Source organism: Pleuronectes platessa, chromosome 22 (genome assembly GCF_947347685.1).
Source record: "Pleuronectes platessa chromosome 22, fPlePla1.1, whole genome shotgun sequence".
In the NCBI taxonomy this organism is placed as follows: domain Eukaryota; kingdom Metazoa; phylum Chordata; class Actinopteri; order Pleuronectiformes; family Pleuronectidae; genus Pleuronectes; species Pleuronectes platessa.
The window spans coordinates 4271112-4296679 of NC_070647.1; the positions used below are offsets into that span (position 1 = coordinate 4271112).

Below are 25568 nucleotides of genomic sequence, written 5' to 3' on the forward strand. Positions count from 1 at the left end.
AGAAAAAAAGTTTCAAAGTAGAATGGAGTGCTTGAAACAAAGCCCCGACTCAGATGTTGCGAGAGGCTTCTGCCTGCAACACAACCTATGAGAAGAGAAATGAAAGTTTCTGGGATGGAAGGAGATTAACAGCTGCTGTTAGAAATCAACATCTGTTAAGACATGGACCTGATTTACACAGTAATATTTACATAAAACGTGTTACGTTGTGATGTGCATCATTAACTGCTTATGAAATGACCTATCCCAGGATATGAGAGTTTTGTGATGTCACATGACCCTACTGGAAAGTTCTGATTTTCCACACCTTTGAGATGGTATCAGATATTCCCTATCAGACCCCCTACCTGGGCGAGTTGAAAGGGGTCAGACGGGGTTGGAGGTGCTCTCGGTGAGGAGGAGTCTCTTTGTGGACCAGGTTCCCTTTAGACCCCCTGCCTACATCTGACCAGCCACGGCACTTTGAGGCCGCGGCAGGTTCAAAGAGCAGGTGGTGCCAAGCACTCCTCTCCATGTCCAGGCCTTTCAGCTTCCCTTGTCAAAGAGCACCTCGGCACTACTACAAAGTCTTTTGGGCTGGACCGAGTGGGGGGCGGCTGTGGAAACTGGGGCAGGAAATAAAGATTGATCTACAAAGGGTCCTGTTCCTCCTGGTGTGTCAAAGGCCAGAGGAATAACAGGAGCAGAGGGCTGCCAGTGTGGCAGAATGAGGACAAGTCAGGTTGGGCATTGTTGAGCACGGAAAAGTCAGAAGATTTCTTTCCCCTCGTTTAAATGGACTATAACAGAGGTGTGTGTTGAAGGTCAGAGGGCTAAGGGAAACTTGAATATTTAGGTCACTGATGACACTCGATGTATTTTCACCATCAATTATCAAATCTGCATCATGTGGAGTTGCAAAGTTTCATCAAAATGTTTTAGATAAACAACTCAACAGTTACAGATCCGTTCATTATGACACAACCTGATTGCAACCAGGTCTTTCAGAATAGATCAACTAAATTGGTGAGAAGAAGAACTAATTGCCGCCAGATTTAATTTTCTATTAGAATTGTAGGGAAATACTGTCAATATTTGGCAAGTCACAAAAATGTCCTTTAAGAGAGCAATATTCATTCTCTAAGATTACAGGCGAAACAATTGTGTTAGTAGCTATTATCACATCAGGACTGTGACCAAATTCATCCACGTAGAAGGAAATTGCATAAACATTAAATGGAAGCAAAACGGAGGGTATTATTATCATTATAAGGCCGTGCAAATCAGAAGAGGGGGAGAGAGGCTCCAGAGAGGGCAGCACTTACCACCCACGAGGTCGTACTTAAATGACATCTCAATCAAAGCATCACTTTCTAAAAGGCGGTTGGAGAAGTCGAACACTTGGTTTAAGTGGGCCAGGATGAAGGATAAGTCAGAGAAATCAAGGAGTATTTCAACTGTAAGTAAGAGGTTTTATGTAGATGAGGAGGCAATTCCAAAAGAACCAAGAGCGGCCAGCTGAAAGTTTATGTAGGTGGTACGATGCAGCTCTTAGTGATTAGGGTAACATTAGGAGCATTTAGATCAATGGAAAAGACGTCGGTAAATGGGGTAAAAAATTGTCGTTAGCAGAGGAGGAAAAAGGAGAAGAGCAATTCTTCCTCACATGAGAAGCTCAACACACGTGTAAACGCAAACGTCCAAGTGAGAGCCTCCGGCCCCCTCGTGAAAAATCAGCAGAAAGTCTGCAGAATTTGTTTTGAGCGCACAGCAGGGGAGGCCTAACCCATCAGGAAACTGGCGCTTTAATATAGTGTTGGGGTCTCTCCCAGAGCGACAATGCTCCCATCCACAGAGCATGAGTCACTGAATGGTTTGATGAGTAGGAACATGATGTGAACCACGCACCACGGCCTTTACATCCACCAGTTCTCCACCCAATAGAACACTTGTGAGAGATGTTGGTCAGATGTTAGACACCCCTCTCCGCCACCATAGTTGAAATACCAAATAAATGAATATCTTTTGGAAAGTGAGTTATTCCCAAACACCGTCATAGCATGTAATATCAAACACTGAGGTTTCATCAGGCCAGCTTTGTTTGGTTATATACAAACAAGTAAAACATGCATAATGATTCTTATATGTTTAGATCTCTGTTTAAAGAGGTATTATATATATATTCTATTGCATTAGGCTGTAGTGGTCATATTGTGGCTGTGGCAGCAAGTTAGTTAGCATTGCCTACTTTTAGCATGCTCGTTAGCCCAGGGTGTGGTTTTCACATCCCTCATGAGAGATCTCATCCCAACTGGACGCAACCCTCAGGAGCCCAACAGAAATAAAAGCCTCCAGCCTGCATGGCCAACCCCAAGACGCTCAAAAGTCTGAACCCGTTTTCATTTTAACAAAAGCAAACATTAAATCCTCACACAGGAGAAGCCAGAACAAGAGAACGGTTGGCATTGCTGCAGTGACTTACATTATTACTGCTCCGAATTGGTGTGAATTCATTTTATTTGAACTGGCCGTTAAATCATTAAAATGTTTCAGGTCGAAAATGCGGAAAAAACATCCGTGTAGGAGAAGAATTTATCAAGGAAATAGAGGAAACATTTCATTATTTCTGCCTCTCCAATTTTGCTTAGACTCACAATAATGCTTAATTGAATGAGGTAGTCTGAGTCCTCGACACCTGAGGCAAGAAAAGGGAAAACGCATACATATAAATGACAAAAGACGAAACACAATTATGTGCAATAGTCAGGGGCATAAGGGGACGTACATTTGAGAAAAATCAATGTGAGACACGATGCAGAATGTGAAACATCTTTGTTCTAAATTGAAGGAACAGGCTGGCAGACACAAATATGCAGCCTCCCAGGAAACAGGCCGACTGTCTGCTGTATCAGTGTCCCATTGATTCAGGCTTTGTGTCTCACAATCCCCCCCCCCCCCCCCCCCCCCCCCCCCCCCGTCTCCGACAGAGCTACTTAATATGTTTGAGGGGCTCCGACGCCTCTCATCTGTAAAAGGCAGAGCTTTTCTTTTACCCACATTAGAAGTGGAGATGGTGGGAAGGAAGTAGAATGGGTCTGCATGGGGTTACGGGTTGGGGTGGTGCTGCGCCTGCTCTGAAGTCTGTCTGGTGGGACCGTAGCTTTATTGGCTGGAAAGGAAGCCGGCGGAGTTGCAAGGGGCCTGAGAGCCTGGATGAGAGGAAGCTTTTGAAACTTCCCACATCGGCATTAGAGAGATGAGCAGCTATTCAGCACTCGCTCCCAGCCTACACACCAACACATCCGTAAACACACACACACACACACATAGAAAGCCAGCCTGCATATATCTGAGCAAACACACACTCTCGCTCACTCGCATCCAGCAAACACACTTTGGCTTCCTTTTTATCTGCTGGTCCGTTAGATGAGACTGGGCTCTAATTGGTCCTGGGGGAGATTGGCAGGACGAGCGGATCAACGAGGAGGCCGGGCCCTCTGGAGACCAACAACAGGAGAGGGGAGTGGCAGGAAGGAGAGGGCCACAGCTCCACAAGTAGAGAGTGAACCGTGACAAACAGGAGGAGGAGGGGGGGGGGGGGGGGGAAGGAACCATTATTATAATGGGCCAGAATAATACATCTGGCCCAGTACACATTCTGAAGGATGACGAGGATGAGTTAATAGAATGCCATTGATTAAAAACCATACTAATGTCTCCATACTTGGCTAGTTCTACTTCAGTTTATCTATACTTCTATACTCACCCCTCTCCCATGTGTCCCATAGGACGTAGAGCAGTGGATAACGGGGGGGGGGGGGGGGGGGGGGGGGGTTCTTGGACAAGATGAAAGGAATATGTGATCAGAGGCTCTAACCTGCAGCCAGCACCTTTGTACTCCGTCCTTTCAGCAGTTTCTGCACACGGCAAAGCTGCAGGTGGTTCTCATGGCGCCTGGTATTGTTCTGGATGCGCTGGGACACATCGCTCACCTCGGTCACCGCCCCTGCAGCACACATGCACAAACACTTTTAGTCATACCGTACATGTAAGGACACTCACAGATTAAATCTTTTCTGAGGAATAATATGAAACAGATTTGGATCAAAATGACCAAGAATGACTGGTTGACAGCAAAAAAACATTTTTCAGGTAACTTCACCTGGTATTTAATTTCACAAAAACAAACATTCCTGTATGATCACATGAACTTTAAACAGACTGAACATCAATTCAGCAAATTGACAACAAGTAATAATCACATTGCACTAAACATTGCATAATACATAACAGACATGATAAACAGTATTTATCCGTGCCATCCACTCAGCGGACACAGCTCCAGTTTGTTCACACTGGCCGTGCCCTCAGAGAACATTTCAGACTTTTCTGTGAAAATATATGGTGATCCAGAACATAAAGGGGCTTGAAGTAGTCAGTGACCTCCACTGGCAGTCATCCGAGATTTCAGAAATGACTGGATTTTAGTCCCTTTACAAATGCTGCTTTCTGAGCCCACCGCCGGTGCTCTTTGGTTAAAAATGCCCATAAATGACAAAAAGTAATTCCCTTTCATTAACCGCAAGAGGGAAAGAAGGCCTGGAGCACATATGATGTACAGTATATATAGAAGTACATGGTTGGAGCTATGAAGACCTGAACACTTTTTCTTAACCTGAGTCTTCATTTGTTTACGGTAAAATACTTTATCACAGGTAGTTTTAGGGAAGGGCTCTGTTAAGATGTGATGGCTTCAACTTCTCTTATCAATACACCATGCTGTTCTCCAACTGTATGTCCTCATTTACTGCCATCCCTCCATTACTGCATTTTTACCAATTATGTAATGAAAACAACAAATATGCTATGGTCCTTTTGTGGTAATACACTTAAGCCCATTGCAGGCTAGCAAAGGCTACACAGAAAAGGGGAAATGTCAGGACTGAGAGGTAAGAACCTTTGTTTTTTGGAGGCTCACTCGGCATCGAGGCCTGATTGTGCTTGATTTCATCAGCAGTGCACTTGCAGAGAACTTAACCGAGCTGCGCAAATTGAAATATCCAGACAGCCCTGATTGGGCCTGATGGTCTGCTGTGTGTCTCAGACTGGGCTGGGTCTTGTGTTTGAATGCGTGTGCAGGGGCACCAAAGCATGGTAGTATTCATTAGGGGGTGCTCGTCTCCACCGCGGGGGCCCTCGTAGCTTATAATGCATTGCCCTCCTGCAAATCAGCCAAACTGTCAGTCTGTAATAGTATGCAAACAACAGTAGCCCAAATAAGCTCAGCTCATTCGGTTTAAGTGTTCACTTCAACATCAGACAAAGAGAAGTCCCCTTCCCACCTTATCTGCTGTACAACACCAAGACTGAGAGATGAACATATAAAGCTGATACTAGCTAAATATTTTTAATCAATAAAGTTGTCGGCAAGAAACTAATTGACCACAGGAGGAGCAAACACACTCTAAGCAGCTACAGGCTACATCCACACTAAACTGTAGTTTTAAAAAGGATCACTTTTGTTACGTATGAGTGTGTTAACATCTAAAACAGACACTTGGAAACACTTCAGGCCCCAGTTTCAGTTTAGTGCAGTTTAGTACACATCAGTTGCACTTTTGTCAGGACAGCCAGAAACTCAGACTTTTGGAAATTATGACGCGGTCAATTTTTTCCGCTTCCTAATTGGGTCTTATCAGTAATGACTCAAAAAAGTGGTGACTGCAAAATGGATAATGAATTACACAAATTAGAATTCCATTTATCCATACTTTATCTTTAGGCCTCTGCATAGTAAGATAACTTACAATGGAGAAACTCAATTTGCCACAACGAGCAACTCTTTTACTGGAAGAAACCTCTAGCAGAACAAGACTCAATGTGGGCGCCCATCTGCCTCAACCAGTTGGGGTTGAGATGAGAAAAATGGCGGAGAGGGGCGAGGTGGTAGAAAACCGGAGCCTGAACACTTGTCTGAATGAAGAATGTTATGGTCCCAGGCATCGTTTTAAAATGAAAACATATTAGTGTGGACACAAATTTTTAGCAAAATAACAACGGATGTTTTACTTGATGTCACTTTGTTTCAATCAAGAAGGATAAAGAAGTCTGTCAAAAAGCTCTGTCATAGCATTGAGTTGATGGTGGTGGTTTCCATCAATTGGATGTTGAAATAAAATATCTCTTCAAACCAATGCTTACGATTAGAAGACAAAAGGTGTTTTTAGATCAGTTGAACTTTTCTGGTCCGAAGAAAAGTTGAAAGACCCTGCGTGTTTTTCAGAAGTGATGTTTCTACACCAACCACCAGCGAGCTTACCACACACAGACAAAGCCCTCAAAGGTGCTGAATGCAGTCATAGTTCTCAAGTTGTGGAAAGATACTGAAGAGATACTAAAAAGTAAACTAAGCCTGCTGTACAATAATATGCAAATGAAGTCTTTTGGAGCGTTTGAAGAATAGATTACAGTGAGAGAACAGCATCTTGTTTTGATAAACAACTACATTTTCTTGCATTTCTATTATTTTAATCAGTGTCTAACAATAGGCAAAGTGGGCCTCAGGATAAACCAGCACACTGAGGAGAGCACGGAGGCCCAGAGGCAGCTGCAGAAGAAGAAGAAGAAGAAGATATTGAGGAGTGAGAGAGAGATGGAGAGAAGGAGAGAGAGGAAGGAGGGGAACACATTGTTCTTTTCTTTCTTTTTATGTTTTTAGACTTTTTGAGTGCAGAGAATGGCATATTCCACAATAGTATCTATTAAATGACCAGGTTTAGAATCAGGATGCTCATCACTTTAATGTGGCAGCTTGTTAATTGGAGCCCAAAATGTAAAATAAATGTAAATACAATTGAGTAAATGTAAAGTTCAATCAAGTGCTAATTTTTTCACATTGGTTTTAATTAGTTATATAAAGCTCTAAAACAAGTTGTCATGATTGACAGGTGAGATTGACTTGTGATTGGTTCAGTATATGTATCGATGGGACGTCTATCAAGTACAAAACGACATCACCTGTATATTTTGGCTTAATTTTTTTTTTTTAAATGGGAGGGAGCAGTGACATATGATCTGTCAATTATATATAGATATCAGTGAGAAACTCAAAGGATTAGCCTTTTCACATTTAATTTAAAAACAATCCTATCTACGCATGTTTAAATGGCTAAATGACAATTTAAACATGAAAAAAAACATTCCCTTACATTTAATTATGGACAGAGTTAAGCTAGTTTTATACCAGCTCTACTCAATTAATAAGCAGAATGGCAAAACTGAAAATTTTTCAATGAAACTCCACCAAACTGATGGATCTTCTATTAACTGTGCTATTCCAAACCTCTGTGTGAAACTAACTCGCTCACAAACTGCATTCCTGACTTATTTTTGTACAAAGCTTTAAAAATCTTTGCCCCAGAACAAATAGGCAAATCATCAAAATAGAGAGAAGCATCCAATTACTGTGTGTCAGCCACAATAACTGCTGTAAACATTTAGACCTACATCATTAACGCGTCCAAAATAACAACAAACAGATGGATTCTAATTTCAAGCTCAACTTTCCTGCTTTTGTTCCGTGCGCTGAAACTCGGCAGATGAACTTGATCCTCAGGGCGACTTGTCTACACTGAAATAATCACGGCCTAATTGGCTCGCTTAACTTCACAACAATTACAATGTAAACCAAACAAGGCATCCGTGTAGACTTTCCTTTTTTTCTTCTCCCTCCCTTTGTTGTACGTGTTTGGAATATTTCTCCACAGCCAGCTTAAGAAAAACAACAGCTCCTAATTACAGTATTCTTGGACTGAGTTCTGGCTGAGGCATTAATAATACATCTGGCCCATTACACATTCTGAAGACGACTTCCTCCTCTTACATCTCTTTATTCCTTTTATTCACTGTTTAAAAAGTGTTTGAACGAGGGATGAGGACTGTTAACTTTTACTGTTAAATCTCTGACAGGGTGGGACAGTCGCCTCTTCTCCGCTCAGAATTGGTTATGGTGACTACAGCGGCGTTTGGGTTGTGAGAGTGTAATATTAAAGCTGCCGGATGAAAACTGCTAAAGTGATGTCATTACTACAATTAAATCCGACCTGAAGGCACTGCGAGGGAAAGAGGGAGGCTTGAGGGGAGGCAGAAAGAGGAGAGGAAAAAAAAAAGAAAAAAAGAAGAGACAAAGACGAGGAAAAGCAGAAGCCCGACAAGAAAACAATAACAACAACAACAAAGCCTCTTGTGATTCTATTTGCTCGTTTGCTTAATCAGATACAATGTGATTTGTCTGGAAATTTCTTTTTTAAATTATTCCCTTTACAATACAAGCGGGCTGACTGTATGAAGTTTCTCCTCTACCCCCAGCCCCCCAATAGAAAAGGCAGAGGAGTTTATAAAAAGGATCTCTAATGAGAAGAGGAAGAGGCGATGGTGGAGCGCATTTAGAATATGTACCTTCATCTTAGAGTCAGGGGCTGTTTTAATTTGTAAGCAAAGGCAGCACACCCGCAATGAGATTTTAATTGATACACATAAATAATTCCTTGTGTACATCCGCACTTGAGTCAGATTTGCTGTTTATTTGACGATTGAAATTAGTCATTATCGGGATTCGTGTTGATGTTGGAGATTTTATTTATTAATATAGCTCCCGCTTAATATCCTCTGATCCGCTCCCAATTAATTATGTCAAAATCCACATCAAACTAGAACTTTACACGCGCAGCTCGGCTCGCCTCGCTTTCATTTCTCCGCTCGCCGCGCGCTGCTGTGACAATAACAACAAATGAGGAATGAGAGGGAAGAAGCACTTTCCCTTTGTTCCTCAAATGAAGATAATGAGGGCTGTCTTTCACTATGAGTCTGACTGGTGCGATGAAAGTTGTCACGGGTTGCGTTTTATTATCTTTTTCTTGTTATTGTTTGTTTGCTTTCCCACAGTTGGAGGGCTGGACGGTTTTGATGATTGTACAGCTTTGCTTAACTCTCCTGTGCGCCACGCTGCTTGTTACAGGTAGCAGGAGTCCCACTGTGAGCGGGCCAGAAGTCTCTGTGTCTATAGTGATGCAAAGCACATCATCACACAAACACATCGCTTGTTGTCAGGTCGCTGCCACGGCGGATCCTGACAGAGCGGGAGAGGCGACAACGCCGACCTTGGGTTCACGTGGGGGCAGCTCAACACACGTCGCCCGAAACACACGATAAAACCCACACAGGATCAATCTGCAGGAATTTTCCTTGAGAAGCAAAAACTAAATTACGATTGGGGCAGCAGCAAGATCAGAAGAGACACTTACTTGAAAGCTGCTCAAACTCCGGGTTGTCTGGAGTGGTGTTGGCAGTCAGGTCCTGTAAGAAATGCATATACCTGGGAGAAAACAGAAAAAGAAGCAAAGGTCACCGTCTAAAACCCGAGCTGAAATTAGCACGACAGACTTTTTGAGTCATGTGGCTTTGTCCTGTCACTCAAGCCTCAACGCGGGGGAAGCACCAGCGGCGTCGTACAAAACACACTTCAGGAGAAATCAGAAGTAACAGGCAGGAAGATGCACACAGTGAGGCTCCAGACTCGTGGTGCAGATGGGGAGAACGGCGTTTTGCTTTGAAGACTTGTTGATGGTGACAAACCCTGACAGATGCAGCTGGAACACCAGGAGATGGAGATCTCCACTGGTTTTTACTTTGAGTCCTCCCCAGACATATTGCCTGGCAGATAACAAATTACTCCATCGAGTGAGTCAAGAGACAACCTGGTTATAAAACTGACTTTTTCACCTTTTTAAATAGAAGTTATAAAAATCTGATGAAGTCCATCGAACAAAAAGCTGGCAGAGAGTAGATAACAATCAATGTATTGTGTTCCTATGACTGACAGCCTAGAAGCATTCATAGAACTACTAAGCAAATAACCTGAGAGTTAATTTAACAAGGAATTATCCACAACAGTAGTCATCATGGACATTTAGCAAAATTGAATAAAAACAAACATTCTCATAAATGATGCTTTGCTCAGAGCAAGCTTCTTGACCTTTGAAGTCCTTGTTAAGTGTTTTGCTAGATCATCGGTTTTACATTATCCACTGTGGAATAACGAACATGGTTTATCTTGGTTCTCAGTGCAGTTGCCTGACAAACCTTTGCCGTGATATTTAAAACTTTTCTATGACTCATGTTTCCACCATGGTAGGACACGTTTCAGATATGTTCTGATGTTTCATCCTTCACAACATAAAAAGAAGAGACTTTTCAGTTTTAAAGTAAGACTCAGAACCAGAGTTACACAGAAATTGCGACAATGCATTTCTGGCTAAAAGATCCAGAGCCATGCCAAGAAAAGCACTGGGGTGGGGATGGGGGGGAATCACGGGCTCAACCCCATCATGTCTATTTTTTTTTATATAACATTTGAATGTCTCTGGCTACATCCACACAAGTGTGTTTTAGTTTTAAAAAAAACCATCACTGCTGTGTTTCACCCTGCTGGAAGCACTATTCCAGAGTTTTGGTAATTTAGTTTGAAAACTCCAGGGCTATGTTGTATTCTGAGACGATGACACAATTACTCGCTGATTGGTTCTTATCAGTGAGAACCTATGCAAAATGTGGTAAACACATACTGTCAGAAACAATTACTTCAATATCCAGGTTTGGTTACTTTTGTTTCTTCAGTACTCAGGTTTAATAACTTTTGTTACTCCAGTAACTAAATTTACATTGAGTCTGATTATTAAACTTGCACATGTAACTTACGAATAGAAACTTCCTTCACTGTAGAAAACGTTATCCATTTGTGGCCCATTGAAGTAACTTATTGTCCCAGCTTCCACCTCCATCTAAAGAAACAGTTCCGAAGCACCGGCTTGCTCTGAAATCTTTATCCTTTTCACTGGGATGATGTTACCTTGAAGTGCATTGACAATTGACATTGATTTCCAGTGTCTGCCTGTGCAGCCCTGTGTTTGTGCAGTCTGGGCCCATTCCAGAGACACAGCGGTGCCAATGAGAGAGGCCATTATTGATGCCAGCAGACTGTACACCGCTGCTAGTGGGCTATTCGGTGGCAAGAGTGGGACGAGACATGTGTTGGAGAGTGACAACTGTGTAGTGGGATGGTGTTTGTGTACAGTGTGTAGAGGATAACAACAACACAATGGTGCTTCCTCAAGCTACTCGTAGGAACCTGCTTGTTTTAACTCAATCTTTGAGTGGTAATCCTGTATATTGAGATCAGGGAACTACCTGGAGAGCTGTCAAATTATTTTCATCATCTAGACTAGTTAAGTGATTTGTACTTTAGGGAGGCCACTAATTATTTTCATTCCCAATTTATCTTACAATTATTTTTTCAATTAATCGAATATTTGCTGTGTTTTAAAATATCAGAAATTAGTGAGATGTATAGCCTCTTTAATTTCCCAAAGGTGGTGTATTCAGATTTCTTTTTTATTTGACTTATACTCCAAAAATCACACCACCATCAAAACTTTTGAGAAGCTGTAGCCAGCAAATGTTGGGAATCATTTCTTGAAAATGTTTCTGTTAATGAACAAATTGAATTAATTGACTTGTATTTAGTGTTTGAATCTCTTAATATGAATTATAGCCTTCATACAATATCAACAATAAAACAGTTTGCATTTTGTGTGTGTGCTTGTATTAAATACCTGTGTGTGTTGGAATGTACATGTTATCCTGAGTTTTCTTTAGTTTCACGCCATGAATACATACATATGATATTTTCTATCTTTATAAATACTGAATATAGTCATTAGCACAGATTTTTTTCTGAATAACCTCCATTCTATTAGATAAACACGTTATTCACTTATCCTACTTAGTTGCAGCAGAGTCCAATGATGGCAGAGTGGACAAACTACATATTTAACTCACCTAACAGCTTAACATCCTAGCATCTCTCTCTCATTTGTTTAACTTTAACAATTACTCTGACACGTTTAATGTGTTTGCTCGTCATCTGTGAGGTCATAATATCTGATCCACACACTGTATCATCCAGGCTGTATCGGCATCGGGATTCAATACATATGCAGCATTCAGTTGCAGAAGCTAGACTGTAAACTCCGCCAAAAAGAATCCCACTCAGCGCTGTTTTCAACACCCCTCTCTGTTCACTTTACAGTTACTTTAAAGTACAGTTTCTGGGTAAGTCAAAGTTAACAGGAAAAAAAGCTGTTTGGCCTGATCGAGTTTGTGTGTGTGTGTGTGTGTGTGTGTGTGTGTGTGTGTGTGTGTGTGTGTGTGTGTGTATGTGTGTGTGTGTGTTGTAGCTTTTAGAGGAGCTGAAGGAGAAAGCAGCAGGTTAGCATGGTGGTGGGTCTGTGGGTGGAATAGGAGAAATGCCCCTGTAGTCGGCTTCTCATTGGAAATGAAAGCGGAAGCACCAATAAGCTCCAATTATGCCTCCTTCAATTAAGAGACACTTAAAAGGAGGAATAATTTCACATCTTCCTCTTCTTGTCTCATCATGTAATAACAAATACATTACAGGTATTATTAGCGTTGGAGCCCCTCTTTTCTTATTAAGGAGTGCAGACGAAGAGCTAATTAAAGCAACCGCGTAACAAAAAAGAAACACACTGATGAGCATCATTACGGCACATCGCAAATAATGTAAAACCCGACTCTCCCATTTAGCTGTCCTGTCCCGCTCATTAGCAGCAAAGCAAAGCAAAGATAATTAGACAATAACATAATCTGCACCATATTTATAACAGTTAATATATATTCTAATAATGAGTACAGCTTCAGAGAGCGTGTCCTGGTGAGGGGATGGGCCTGCCACCGCTGCAGCAGGAGCTGCTAATTCCTTTGTAATATGCAGATGATATGCAGGCTCCCTCCTGGCAGACACATCAGGTCATTTGGGCATTTACACACAAGTCGGTAAAGGGGAAAAAAAGAGGAGGAGGGAAATATCTGTCTAATTATTTGGCTTCCCATACATGCATTAAGGATTCAAATTTGTAATTAAGAGACAAGAGGCACTGGCAGGCTTCTGCATGGGTTAGTGAACATGGCTCGGGCTTGTGGGTAATTACTCAACTTTAATAGCTTAAAAGCAAAGGAATGTACATTCGCGGAAAATACAGAGGACTCAAGATACTCCGCGGTCCAAACTTAAGCAATTAATATGTAATAGTGGAGAGAGCATGTTATCTCTCTGAAAGTGTGACTAAAGCAGCCATTACAAAACACTTCAAAGTGCACACGGACTGAAGCTGTTATTACTTTGTGCTGCAGCATTAGTCAATTTAAGACCAAGGCTTCTACATCAGCCTGTCATTAAAAGGCCGGCATGGGTTCACCTGACACAGGGCTCCAGGAGAACCTTTTACATTGGCTGCACCAGCACATCATTTAGGTGCCCCCAACATTTTTTTATTCGCCGTATGGCACCGCAACAATACACCTATGATAACTTTTCTTGGCAGTTCCCATATGGATTTGGGATTTCTTAACTAGAGCTGGGTTCAATTACATTACATTTCTTTCGGATATCGACTTACTTCAGGATATTTCATGGTACAATGCCAATTTTGCATGGACATGAACTAAATTCTCAGGGAGCTAAAGCTGTGAACTGAACGAAGAAACCCCTAATTTAGTCCATTCTTAAAAATGTTAAGGTAGGCCTCTCACAATGAAAACAAATTTGGGGTGATATTTTGTCCCAGAAATTATTTCGATAGATTATATTGTTGTCGTCACTGTAAATCCATTTTAAAACCTCTGGTATGAACTTTATTCTAAAGAATATTCAGCCTGACATTTGAATTAAATTAGGATTAAAAATATTAATATATCCTGAATAAATAAAACATAAACCACAGACAACCAAAACAATAGCAGGCTCTGTTAATTGCTTCTGAATAAATATTAAACATCTGTGTGTGTCTGCAGTGCACACAAAATGAACAAATCAAAAGGAACACAAAGTAAACTTCAGTATTATTTAGGTCTTAACAACTCCTGATGAGTGTTGGTGCAAACCATCTGCTGCTTCTGCTCTGATCCTGAATCAGCGGCGCTAATCGTTTTGTATTGGCGGTCTGTCTTGGAAACCCTGTATTCACACTTTTGGTCTCTTCTCCCATCTCTGCTTCCAAGGTGACATGACATGCTAACATTTGGAAAGTCTAAATGAGCAATTTGATCAAATATTTTACTGCATTCATATGTGCTGACAGGAAGCCAGTAGATGCCTTCATCAGCGTTTCCAATTAATTATCTAGACTGTGGTGACCTGTCACATTCTAATTTGACCCACCACAGTTTCCTTATGAACCAAAAAAATGTTTTACATTTTATATAATAGATACATGCTCCCTCTTCCTGCCCGACTACAGCATGCTTGTGCAATGTCCATAGCGTTTTTACCGTCCACGCAGACAGTGGGGACCTCAAGGTTTCAACTGTAGCATCAATGCAGTTTCTTCTCTCACTCTTTAGTCTGTGTGTCCGTCTATTAGAAACTGTTGCGCCTGAGAGGGACCGTCCTGGGTTTGCATGTTCTCCCCTGCAAAATGATTTAAATAATTCTGTATGAAATGCTGCCTTCATCTCTTATGCTCTCAATCTTCACTGTGGGAGACAGACTCTACAACAACTGATCTTTATTGGCCGAAAAAATGAGAAGCATGAGGATAAATGTGGAGGTTTTCTCAGAATACATACTTTTTAATTAAAACCAACATTTATAGAAAAGAAAAGATGTATTGGCTCACACTGGCTTTAATTACTATTCAATCATATTCAATATTCATATTCAGTGATGAGAATTTTGAACTTGGGAAATGTGGACTCTAAGTTCAGGGTCAATTAAGTAAAGATTCACCACAAACCAGTTTGGCATGCAATAATTGCAGCACTTTACTGCCGTCCTCTCTACAAACTGTGTAACACAACAAGGTGGAATTCAAGCTATTCACTAAAATACAGCCCAGTGCCTGTAGATCACAGAATGAAGCCCTTTCAGAAACATTTTCAGAGTTCCTTTAAAAAAGTTAATCAAAAGACCAACATTGTGTTTTTAGAACCTCACAGTGTTTGGCTGAAGGAGCTGATGGAACTACCTGTGCACATCAATGTGGAAACACACAATGAGAAATTAAAGACAACATTAGAAATGACCATCGACACTGCTACACACTTACTGCTTAGCAAGTATGACAATGACCCAACAACCTCTGGAGAGTTGCCGCCTTTGCATTCAGCAGGCGAGCCGCTGGGTCGTTCCCTTGTTAGACTAAGTGAGGCTCATCCTAGAGCAGATACATTCCCAATTGCTGCCGTCTCTATGAGAGCTGCATCTCTATTATCGACAGAAACATGGCCAACACAGGCTGAAAAGGTTGCTACTCAGTGCCGCAATCAACTCAAGGCCCCATCACTGTCATAATGGCGGGCTCAGTGGGAAGGACACCAATCCAGCTGGCTCCAGTGAATGCCACTTAATAAAAGCAATGATTTTATTCCTCCCCTGGCAGCAACATAAGTATCCGCACTCAACACATCCTGCTCGCCATCCATCATTCTTGAATGGTGATAAGTGACAACAATCTCGTGCTATTCCCCGCCACAGAGCCGGAGCAAGGTAAGACACCCGGCGTTGATGACTGTCTGCCCATGCTACTTAGAATCATCATAAAATTATGACATGTCCCTCGAGTCTCCCGTTTAACAGCTGAATCAATAATGGTGATGGTGGGAAATGTGGAGCAAAAGGCAGAGTGAGAGAGGGCCGAGATATTTTAATCATTCACTAACAGTTGAATGCCTGGGCCACACTGATGCGTAATCTCCGTTGGTGCATTGTGCAACATGGAGATGGAAGGAACTACCTGCTGGCTGTTACGACTTAAGCTGAATTAAAAGAACACGACTCAAAATCATCGGATCACTGCGTAGTTTACACGACTTGTTGTCTTGTGATCAGGAAGCAGTAGGTGTTACAGACTGGTGACAGGGATCATAAACTACATGATATTTCACCGCTGGCAAGTGTGTCTGGTCTCCAAAATATGCTCGATCACTAAAACACGTGCAAGAAAAGTCAAAGAGTTTGGCTGATCCTTCCCATTCTGCTCATAAACATTCACACCAAAGGTGAAATGCTTCAGTGGACATCACTACCTGATGCACCTCAATACCTCATGTACCTTCACCCTGTCCTTTGTTCTGATTAGCTGGAGTCGTTGCAGACTCTTACAAGATTTCCAGCAGGCCTTAACTGGGATCCTCTCTGCATCTTTGAAGAGTTTGATATAGCTAAGTTTGTTAGTGTGTTGTGAACGTGGCTTTGGCATCTGCAAAGACATTGATCCAATTTACATGGTTGAGAGAAAAGGTAGTAGTAAAGAGTTATGATATGTAGTGTTACCTCAATATGAAATAACCTCCACCAGGTAATTTAGAAAGCTCGAACCCAAAATGCCCTCAACATTGTGAAGGATCCCTCCCACCAGCGACAATGGCTTTGCAGATTGTATGCCACTGGTGTGTTTTGTGGTGTCTTCGGCCAGATGGGAGACATCACAACTGTCGTAAAGTCCTGACATAAAAAAACTTGAACATGGCGGCAAATCATCTGAGTATCATCGGTGTTGACGCACTTCTAACAGGTCAGGATACACCGCTAACGTCCAACCACATTTGCTTCCCTTCAACTTTACAGAGCCCAATCCATTTTCATACCTGTTTGCATTTGGTATGCCAGCAGCTAAAAACAAACAGCGACCATTCCATTACAACCCTTCAAATCACTGCAGTGTTGTGAGTGAGTGACCAATAGATGACCTATGGAGTTCACAAAAATAAATAAATACCAACCAGCAGTTTTGAGTAACCCAGGGCTGTGTTTTCCTGCAGCGGCAATGCAAGTGCAAGGGCAAACACAATTTGTATGCAATTTTCCTCAGGCGCGAGTCTTTTGTTTTTTTGTGTCTACCCCTGACTGAAGCTCAGCCCGACTCCACCTGCTGATTCTATATTCCTGACTGTAAAATTGAATTCAGCCTCTCCTCCATGTTGCATCCGGCAATGCCTGGTTGCGGCTGTTTTGCACCAGCGCCTGTAGTCACCACAAATGAATAGAAAACAAAATGATTAATTAATAAATAAGTTTCTGGTTGAACCCATTTGTTTTTTTTGCCTGAAAATAGAGCCCCAAACGATATGACAACATGCATGCAAATGTCAAAACATATGAGGAAATTAGGCAGGCACTCAAAGTGGTTAGAAAAACGTAAAAGGCCTTCATTTTAATGGGCTTGAAGGCGTATTGGCTTATGCCTTCATCAGGGTGTACTGGATGCACTGCATGCAAAATGTATCTTACGTTAATATAATACCCACGGTACTCAGACAATGAGCTGCACAGATTTTGAATATGTGAAAAAGAGAAAACTGGTTGAAACTCATTGTTGGAAATACCCCGAGTTGCGGTATGAAAAGAAAAGGTGGGATTAGCACATCCCTATCGTTCTCCATGGCTTGGAAAAGCTGCATGGAGAGTTTCACATTAAGTCTTGTGCGTGGGACTGTGAGGAAATAAAAGGGAAACCGATCCTTTGTTACAGAGGAGAAAGTGAACATAAATGAGATATACAGCAGAGTGTCTCCGATTTGAAAAGGCGAAGAGTCAGCCCATCTCCCTCGCATGATGGATGGATGTAACATTACGCGTGCTCGACTATACATCTGGAGAGGTGAGAAGACGAGGAGGCCCTTAATTAAAACACGAGGCAAGCAGCTTGATAAACCAGTGTCACGATATCCGCAGCCTTGGGAAGCACGTTTCAGCCCGCTTCTCCTCCTTGTTCCACTAATTAACGAGCAAGATCAAGGCCGCGTGAAATTACAGCTAACAAATACTGGTGTTTAACAAAAGGGATTTTGACAGTTTCTGGACAGTCTGAGTGCTACACGTGTGCTACATCAAATAATAATCATTACATCTGTCACGGGATGCCGTACATTGTGCAGCGTAGCGGGTGACTGGTGAAAAAATAAACAACCAAACAGCCACCGAGGAACTCGAGTGTGAAATCTGTGACCCGTTTGTAACAGAACTCGTGATGGTGGAACAGCGGCGCCACAGCAGCTCCTGAAACATTCAAATTAGTCTTTTCTTTGTCTGTTTTTATACAACTTGAGTATGAATTACATACAGACAATTGGAAAAATGTCATTGTCAGAGTATGGTGTGTTTTGGGGGACATCTCTTTGAGGTTTAACAGACACTGATAATGTTTAGTATAATGACATCAAATAATAATGTAGATATTTTCTGTATTACAATGGAGAAATCTGAATAGTTTTCACTGATGCTCATAAATTGTAATCCAGTGCCAAAGTTGATCAACTTAAGGTAGTATTCCACCTAACCCAACCTTTGGTGTATCACGAACGTTTCAAACCCTACGAAATAGAAAAGGAACATCTAGACTTCCTTCATTTACACAGTAGGAACAGGGCAGGCTTACTGATCAATCCGCTGAACGGGAAGTTGCAGTAAATCCTCCAGCTTGTGGTCCTTGAACTCTGCTCGGGATTCCTGCAGTTTCTTGAAACGTCTGAAGGCCTTGTTCTTCTTCAGCTGGATCTGAGAAAGCACCCAAAAAACACACATATTCTTAATCTCTAAGCCAGAGGTCTTCAACAGGGGTCCGCGGAAGTACTCCAGGGGGGTCGCGAAATGTTTTGTAGATTAAACAATTTTTTTAATATTTTATAATTTTGATTTATTTTGTAACAATTTTTTTTCACAAATTTAAATGGCTGTAAATACACATTAACATGCATCCAACATATTGTGAGGCTGATATGAACCTCTGCCAGACAACCTCCATCTGTCCAAGCTTAGATAAGTTAAGTTAAGTTGTGCATAATGTGTGCCATCCACAGATGGCTTGAGGATTCACTGTCTCTTCTACATTTATGTTTAAAATAAAAACATGAATCTGTAAATTACTCTAATAGCTCAGTGTTGTATGCAAGATGTAGGTTTATAAATGGCAGAGGCATGGCCATCCTGTACCTAGCACATGTTTAAATTAAAAACATGAATATATGAGCCCGTGTAATATTTGAATAGCTTAGTATTGAATGCACAATAACAGGGTAGCTATGTTTATATATGGCACTAGGCCCAATTTAATTTAAAACACAATTCTATACAATATATATAGTAGGGGGTCACCGCTCCAGCTTTCCACCAGTTAAGGGGTCCTTGGCCTGAAAAGCGTTGAAGACCCCTGCTCTAAGCCATACAGGCACATTTAGAAGTCATATTTTGTGACGTACAATACGGGATATCCTGGACTGTCCAGTATTTTGGGGTCATGATGGGATAATATATGATTAGCACATTAAAAATAACCCCCACCGACCCACCCAAGAGAAATTACATCCAAAGTAAGGCTATGAAAGATATCCCTGTTCCAACCTGAATGCTCGTCATGCCTTTGGCCATGAAAAGAGTAAACGGAAATGTCCTGTACACACTAGACAGTCTTGACTACATGTTGTTTAATGGCAGTAGGCCTCTCAAACTACAAGAACATGTCATACTAATGAGCTGTGTACATCGTGTCTTCTCCCCCAGGCAAAGTATATATTTAGGTAAAAGCAGCAAACAGGCATTAGAAGTCAGCCTGTGTTAAAAGCTTAATGCGCCATTTCTTGTCTTGTTTCTGCATTTGAGCCTCTCGTGTTTAATTAACTGAGGGGGAAACGTACATTCATAATATTTATATATTGTCATGTTATATCATGTCATAATATTAGCTCGGGCCTCCTTACGGAAAACCCCCCTATGAAACCTCGCTAAAATTCTAAATTCTTCTGATTGGCCAAACTGATTCCCCGCACCCAGCACTCGGGAGCACTACCTCGTCCTTTGTTAACATTGCTAAAAAAAACAATATAGATATGACCACCACTACTGGTTGTTCCCAGAATCCCAGTCCACAAATCCAGGATGTAACATTTTGACAATTCTGATGCATATTCAGGGAAAATATGCAAAAATGATCTTGCTTGACTGACTTTTGTTAATGAAAGTTTAATGTTTGGTATTTAAATAATGTGAATAACAGATTGTCAACTGCTCATAGGTCTAACGCAGAGGTGTGATAGCCAGGTGGAAAGAAAAATGTTGAGTTCCTACCCCGAGTACTTTGCTGGCATTATAGATGTTGTCCACATACGTGTTGTAGTGCTGCAGATGTGGACAGAACTGGTCGAAGCCTCGGCCAAAGTAGCCGTTCTCCACATGGACCAAAAGTGATCTGCAAAAAAGGGAAAATTAAACACAATAATACCACACCAGAACTTACAGGGACAATAAAGAATGTACAAATGCACCAGGTGACATATTTAAGCACACACATACACATATATATCCTCTATCACTTAACGTAGAATGACTTAACTACAATATTGTTATCGGTCCAACAAATTGTGAATTGAATATTTCTTTATATGACCAGTGTATACATGGATATAAATAATATTGACAATGATGATTTCATTAGAGTTACATCACCCGAGGATACTCCCTGAGGAAATATTGGAGATCCCCACAGAGATAAGAAGAGGGAGGAGGGGATGAAGAGCTGGAGCTAAGTGCCGGGAGAAGAAACGGCGTAGACCTTCTGTGATTATGGGGAACTTGAGATCTTTTCAGTATAAGATGGAAGAGCAAAAGATGCTAACCAGGCTGCAGAGGGAGTTCAGGGAATGTAGCATTATGTGCTTCACAGAGATCTGGCTAAGTGAATTCACTCTGGACTCGCTCAACTGTCTGGACGGCTTTCAACTGCTGCGGGCCGACAGGAGAGCAAAGGGGAGCGGTAAGAGGAAAGCTGGGGAAACAGCGATGTGGGGCTGTTCACCCCAAAAACAAACTGGACTGCTCCACCGACAGATACAGGAAGTACAAGAGGGGCCAGTTGTCTCCACCTGCTGAGGAGACTGAGGTCCTTTGGAGTGTGCAGGACAATAATAAGGATTTAGAACACTGTGGTGGCTTCTGCCGTGTTGTCGCCATTGTCTGTTGTGGGTGTGGATGCACTTGGAGGGACCGAAAAAGGACTAAGCAAACTGGTTAGGAGAGCCAGCTCGGGCTTGGAGTTCCCTCTGGATTCCACTGAGGACGTGGGTGAGAGGAGGACGTGAGCGAAGCTGAATTTCATCATGGACAACACCTCTCATCCTGTGCATGACACTGTGGGGAGCCTGAGTAGCTCCTACAGCAGCAGACTGCTCCACCCACAGTGCATTGAGTTAACATCTCAATACAGTGTCTATTATGTACATATTCTGCATTTTTATTTTTATTTCTAATTGTATTCTCTTGTCTACCTTATTCTGACTTGCCTGCTGCTGTAACAACAACGTTTTCCCGGTGTGTGGATCAATACCATATATTGATATCTCAAACCAGAACTTTTTGTATTTTTGTTGTCTCAGAATTATCTCTTCATTTCTATATCAGGAGCTGGTCTTCTTGCAAGGACAAACACTGGCTCTACAGACAACGTTTTTGTGTTGTTACCTGAAGGCCACTGTATGAACATACAGTGGCCTTACATGAAAGGAAGGAGAAGGCGAGGCGGTGCAATACACAACTTCACTACTAGACTCCACTAAATCTCCTGCTTTACATCGTTCAGCCCTGAATCAAACACAATCAAACATTTGCAGAGTGTTCGCCTATAGTGTATAATTCACTGGGTCAATGTTCACTGTTTCCGGGGTCGTTCTTCCCCGGTCAACGCACACTGGACAGGTTAGCGTACAGTGCAGCGTACGTTCCGAATGAACTGCTGCTTTTCATCAGTGGAAAGACACCAATCAAATACGGCAAGATCACAATCCTCAAGATATCTTTTTCGGCGCAAGGCACACATGTTTAGAGAAAGTGCGGAGGTTGAACAAAGTTCAGAGGATTGCTCCCCTGTTAATGGGAGGTTTAGCAGGGGGGGGTGGGGTGGGTGGGGGGCTCTGTCATGTCATTTGAAGGCCCCTCTCCCTGTGGGTGACGCAATTTCTGGGACCCAGATGGTGGGTCTGTCTTCGGGGCACCCAGGGCCACTTTGTAGTGAGAACATGCCTGCTGAACTCAGGAACAAAACAACCAGATCAAGGCAGAGGCAAAGCAATCGTTCAGCCTGTCAGGCACATTACAGTAACACGGACGCAATTGGTTGGGGGTGTTGACACTTGTGAAGGAGCTTGTTATCCAAACTTAGAGGAAGTACCCCCCCCACACACACACACACACACACACACACACACACACACACACACACACACACACACACACACACACACACACACACACACACACACACACACACACACACACACACACACACACACACACACACACACACACACAGTCCTACTCTCTAATGATGCTCCCAGAGACTTCTGTTCGTACATGCTGTAAAAAGGAACACTTTGCAGCTGAAGTTGATTTAAATAGATTTTAATGAAGTTGCGTGCCAAGGTAGCCTCTGTTCATAATCAGGAGATGCAGGAGCAGCCGAGAGAGTTCTAACGAGGGTAAAGGGCGGGAAAAACTGTATTTCCGTTTCCCCCCCCCCTCTCTCGCTCTCACTGCCAGAGGCTATTATGATAAATATGAAATTATGGATTACATTTTTATACTTTTTTCCCCCCCTCACACAGCAATTAAATTGTCTGGCCATCAGCGGCAAGGAAGGAGATAACATTAGCATTCTGTGCGCGTCGCGTTAATCCACATTAATTCCGAGCAGTTGCGACATCTGGGGTGGATACAACCTTGACCAAACAATTCAGGGTGAGACGCCTTCATTTGAGGAAGGCTTGAACAGAGGAATACTAATTGTAATCAGGGAGCGAGGACATCCGCGAGACATAAATGACTTATTATTGAAATAATAAACATAACCAGGAATCACTGATAGGAAACAGTAATAGAGCTGCAATTGTGTGGCTCTCTGTGAACTGCGAGGTGTGCTTCACGCTGTGTTGACACGTATAAGCTGCTTTCAGACATGAACCGGACTCCGCACTTCCTCTCAAATTTTTCCACGAGGAAGTACATGTGTGAACGCAAATGTCCGAGTGAGACGCTCTGTAGTTTATGCAGACTTTCTTCACCTGGCCTTCTGGTATAAAGTCTGTAGAAATCCAGGATTTGTCGATGTGGGAACACAGCAGGGGATCCCCCGCTGGATTCATCACTAGCGAGTGGGGGGTTTGATGACACTTCTCAAACGCGACAGACGCAACAATGAAAGAAAAAAAAAGAATATATCTCCCAGTGAAAAAGCAATGTGACAAACGTAGAAGTCCTCAACTAGGATGTCAAGAGAGTTTGTATTATTTGAACTTTGTTTGAAATGACGCCATAATATCAACACTGATCACCACATGATGATCCCTACTTTTCTTCAAGGTGTCAAATCTTTCTTCATTGCTGGTTGAGCATTCATTCATAATTCAGCTGACACGCAGTTGCACACGCAAACAGTGATATCGGACACATGTGTAAACTCAGTCTGTGTAAAATCAACAGAGGTTGTAAACTTAGTCAAAGTATTGAGAGCCAGAGGAAATGCAGGGTGCTCTTGGTGAGAGGAGCGGTATATTAGCGACAGAGACGGTAAGAACTGTGAAAAAGATAACTTTTTTACCCTCCAAACATGTTTGAAAAGACCCAAATGAGTTCCCTGTGCATGGCTCCCTGGGTGCCTGCGCCATTGACTCACCATTGTTCTGACTGTGTGCACTGATTAGAAATGAGCTTGGCTCGAACACGTTCCAGGGTGAGTCACATTGTCTTGCTCTCTCGCTCTTCATCTAACATATACTCTCTGTTTCACTCTCACTCACGAATATATACTCTCTCACCCAGATGAGCTCACAGGTATCGAAATTTTGCACCGATTGATTTAACATGTATCGTACCCAGTTGTACTGACGTTATTCGGTTAATACCCTTAAAAGTACAGAGTTCGGTACCCAACCATAGTTTTGAAGTAGTTATTTAAAATAGTAAACCTGAGATGTCATGATTGACATGAAATGTCATGATTGACAGCTAAGAAAGTCTCCCAATTGGTTGAACAGAAAGGCGTCACTGGCATAACATGGCAGCCCCTGTATCGGGAATAGTTTGCCTTCATAATTTTGTATGGTGGGAAGTTAAAACGCATTGTTCCTATTTATACACTATCATTGGTTTTAAGACAAGAACTCAACGATGACTTCTGAGAGCAAATAATGGCTTGCATAGAGCGACAGCGCTTTAAGTCACATACTGCTCATGACTTCTAAAAGTAAATCATACCCATATCTTCCTGTGGTAATTCAAGGTCTGATATAGTAAAAAACATATTTCCTTATTAGGGCCACCACTGCACTGAACTTGACATTATCAAAGGAATAGTATCATCAGGTAAAAGTTTAATTGTGAAATGAATGATGCCATAAAATCCTTTTTAATATTGGACTTAATTTAAGTTTCACTCAGTTATACTGGTTCTTAACTTTAATCCTTAGTACTTTCCATGAGTTCTCACTAATAAATGTACAATGTATTTCAGTAAAGGGCTGAAAGATAATTGTTAGAACTGAGAGTCACTATTTATTGGTTAATTTAAACAAAATGATTAAATGCTAATTAGAAAAAAATCAACAGATTACAAAAATAATCGATACATTTATCGACTGATAGAGAAACCCTCCTCGTGCCCATCACATTACATTCATTGCAGATTGTTTGCTACTCACTGAATGCACCAACAGCTCTCTCCTGTCTGTCATGTGAGTAGCTGGGAATAATTGGGTTCCTGCGTCTGCTGCCTACTCTGTTTGACACGGACAGTTAGAAGCAGAATAAATGGCACGACCTATCGATATATTCAAATCTTTCCCTAATGAGGACAGAGGTCATTGCCCCTCTTCCCACTGAACTCTGAATTTAGATAAGTGAAGACAGAAGATCCGATCAGATAAATATACCTTCTGCACTTGCATTTAGGGTCAGAGAACCCAACTGTGTGGATTTGAAAAGCACAGTTCTCACAGAATGATTCTGACACTGGCAAGTGGTTCCTTGCTGGTGTGTGAGGACAAACAACTCGTCTCAGGTAACGGTGCCCTGCTGCAAAAAAATCATCCAATTAAAGTACTTCTCCGCAGATTGCCTCAGTATTGGATTCTTCAGAAACCACACCGCACACAACATCCATTTGAAGCTTCATCATATTGTGCCCTGCTTGTTTAGCCTTTCATGTTGATCCCACGGTTTGTATTTGATTTATAAATAATTAAAAAATCTCTATTCATAATGTAAAATTTCTATCTATTTTGAATAATAATGCCTTTTATTAAAGAATTATTGCCAGAGTTCTAGTTTGATAAAATTTGAAAATAAAAAACCAGTTATTTTAATAGATTAGTGGTTTTCTCTGCAGGGTCAAGCCACATAGTCAACACCCACAGGACCAGACTCAGAGGCTTCTCCTCCACAAAAGAAGACGGCCATGGAGGAGCTATTCGGGGAG

The 25568-nt window shown here is 41.9% G+C and overlaps 1 protein-coding gene across 1 annotated transcript in view; it reads right to left on the minus strand.

The window, feature by feature from the left end:
* Positions 1-25568, minus strand: part of arhgef39 (Rho guanine nucleotide exchange factor (GEF) 39) — a 48632-nt gene that overhangs the window by 16591 nt on the left and 6473 nt on the right. The window contains exons 4-7 of the mRNA XM_053414862.1: positions 20174-20294; positions 18489-18607; positions 9282-9352; positions 3857-3985 (exon numbers count right to left, since the gene is read on the minus strand). Of these exons, the coding sequence (XP_053270837.1) occupies positions 3857-3985; positions 9282-9352; positions 18489-18607; positions 20174-20294 (440 nt within the window). The remainder of the gene's footprint in view (positions 1-3856; positions 3986-9281; positions 9353-18488; positions 18608-20173; positions 20295-25568) is intronic.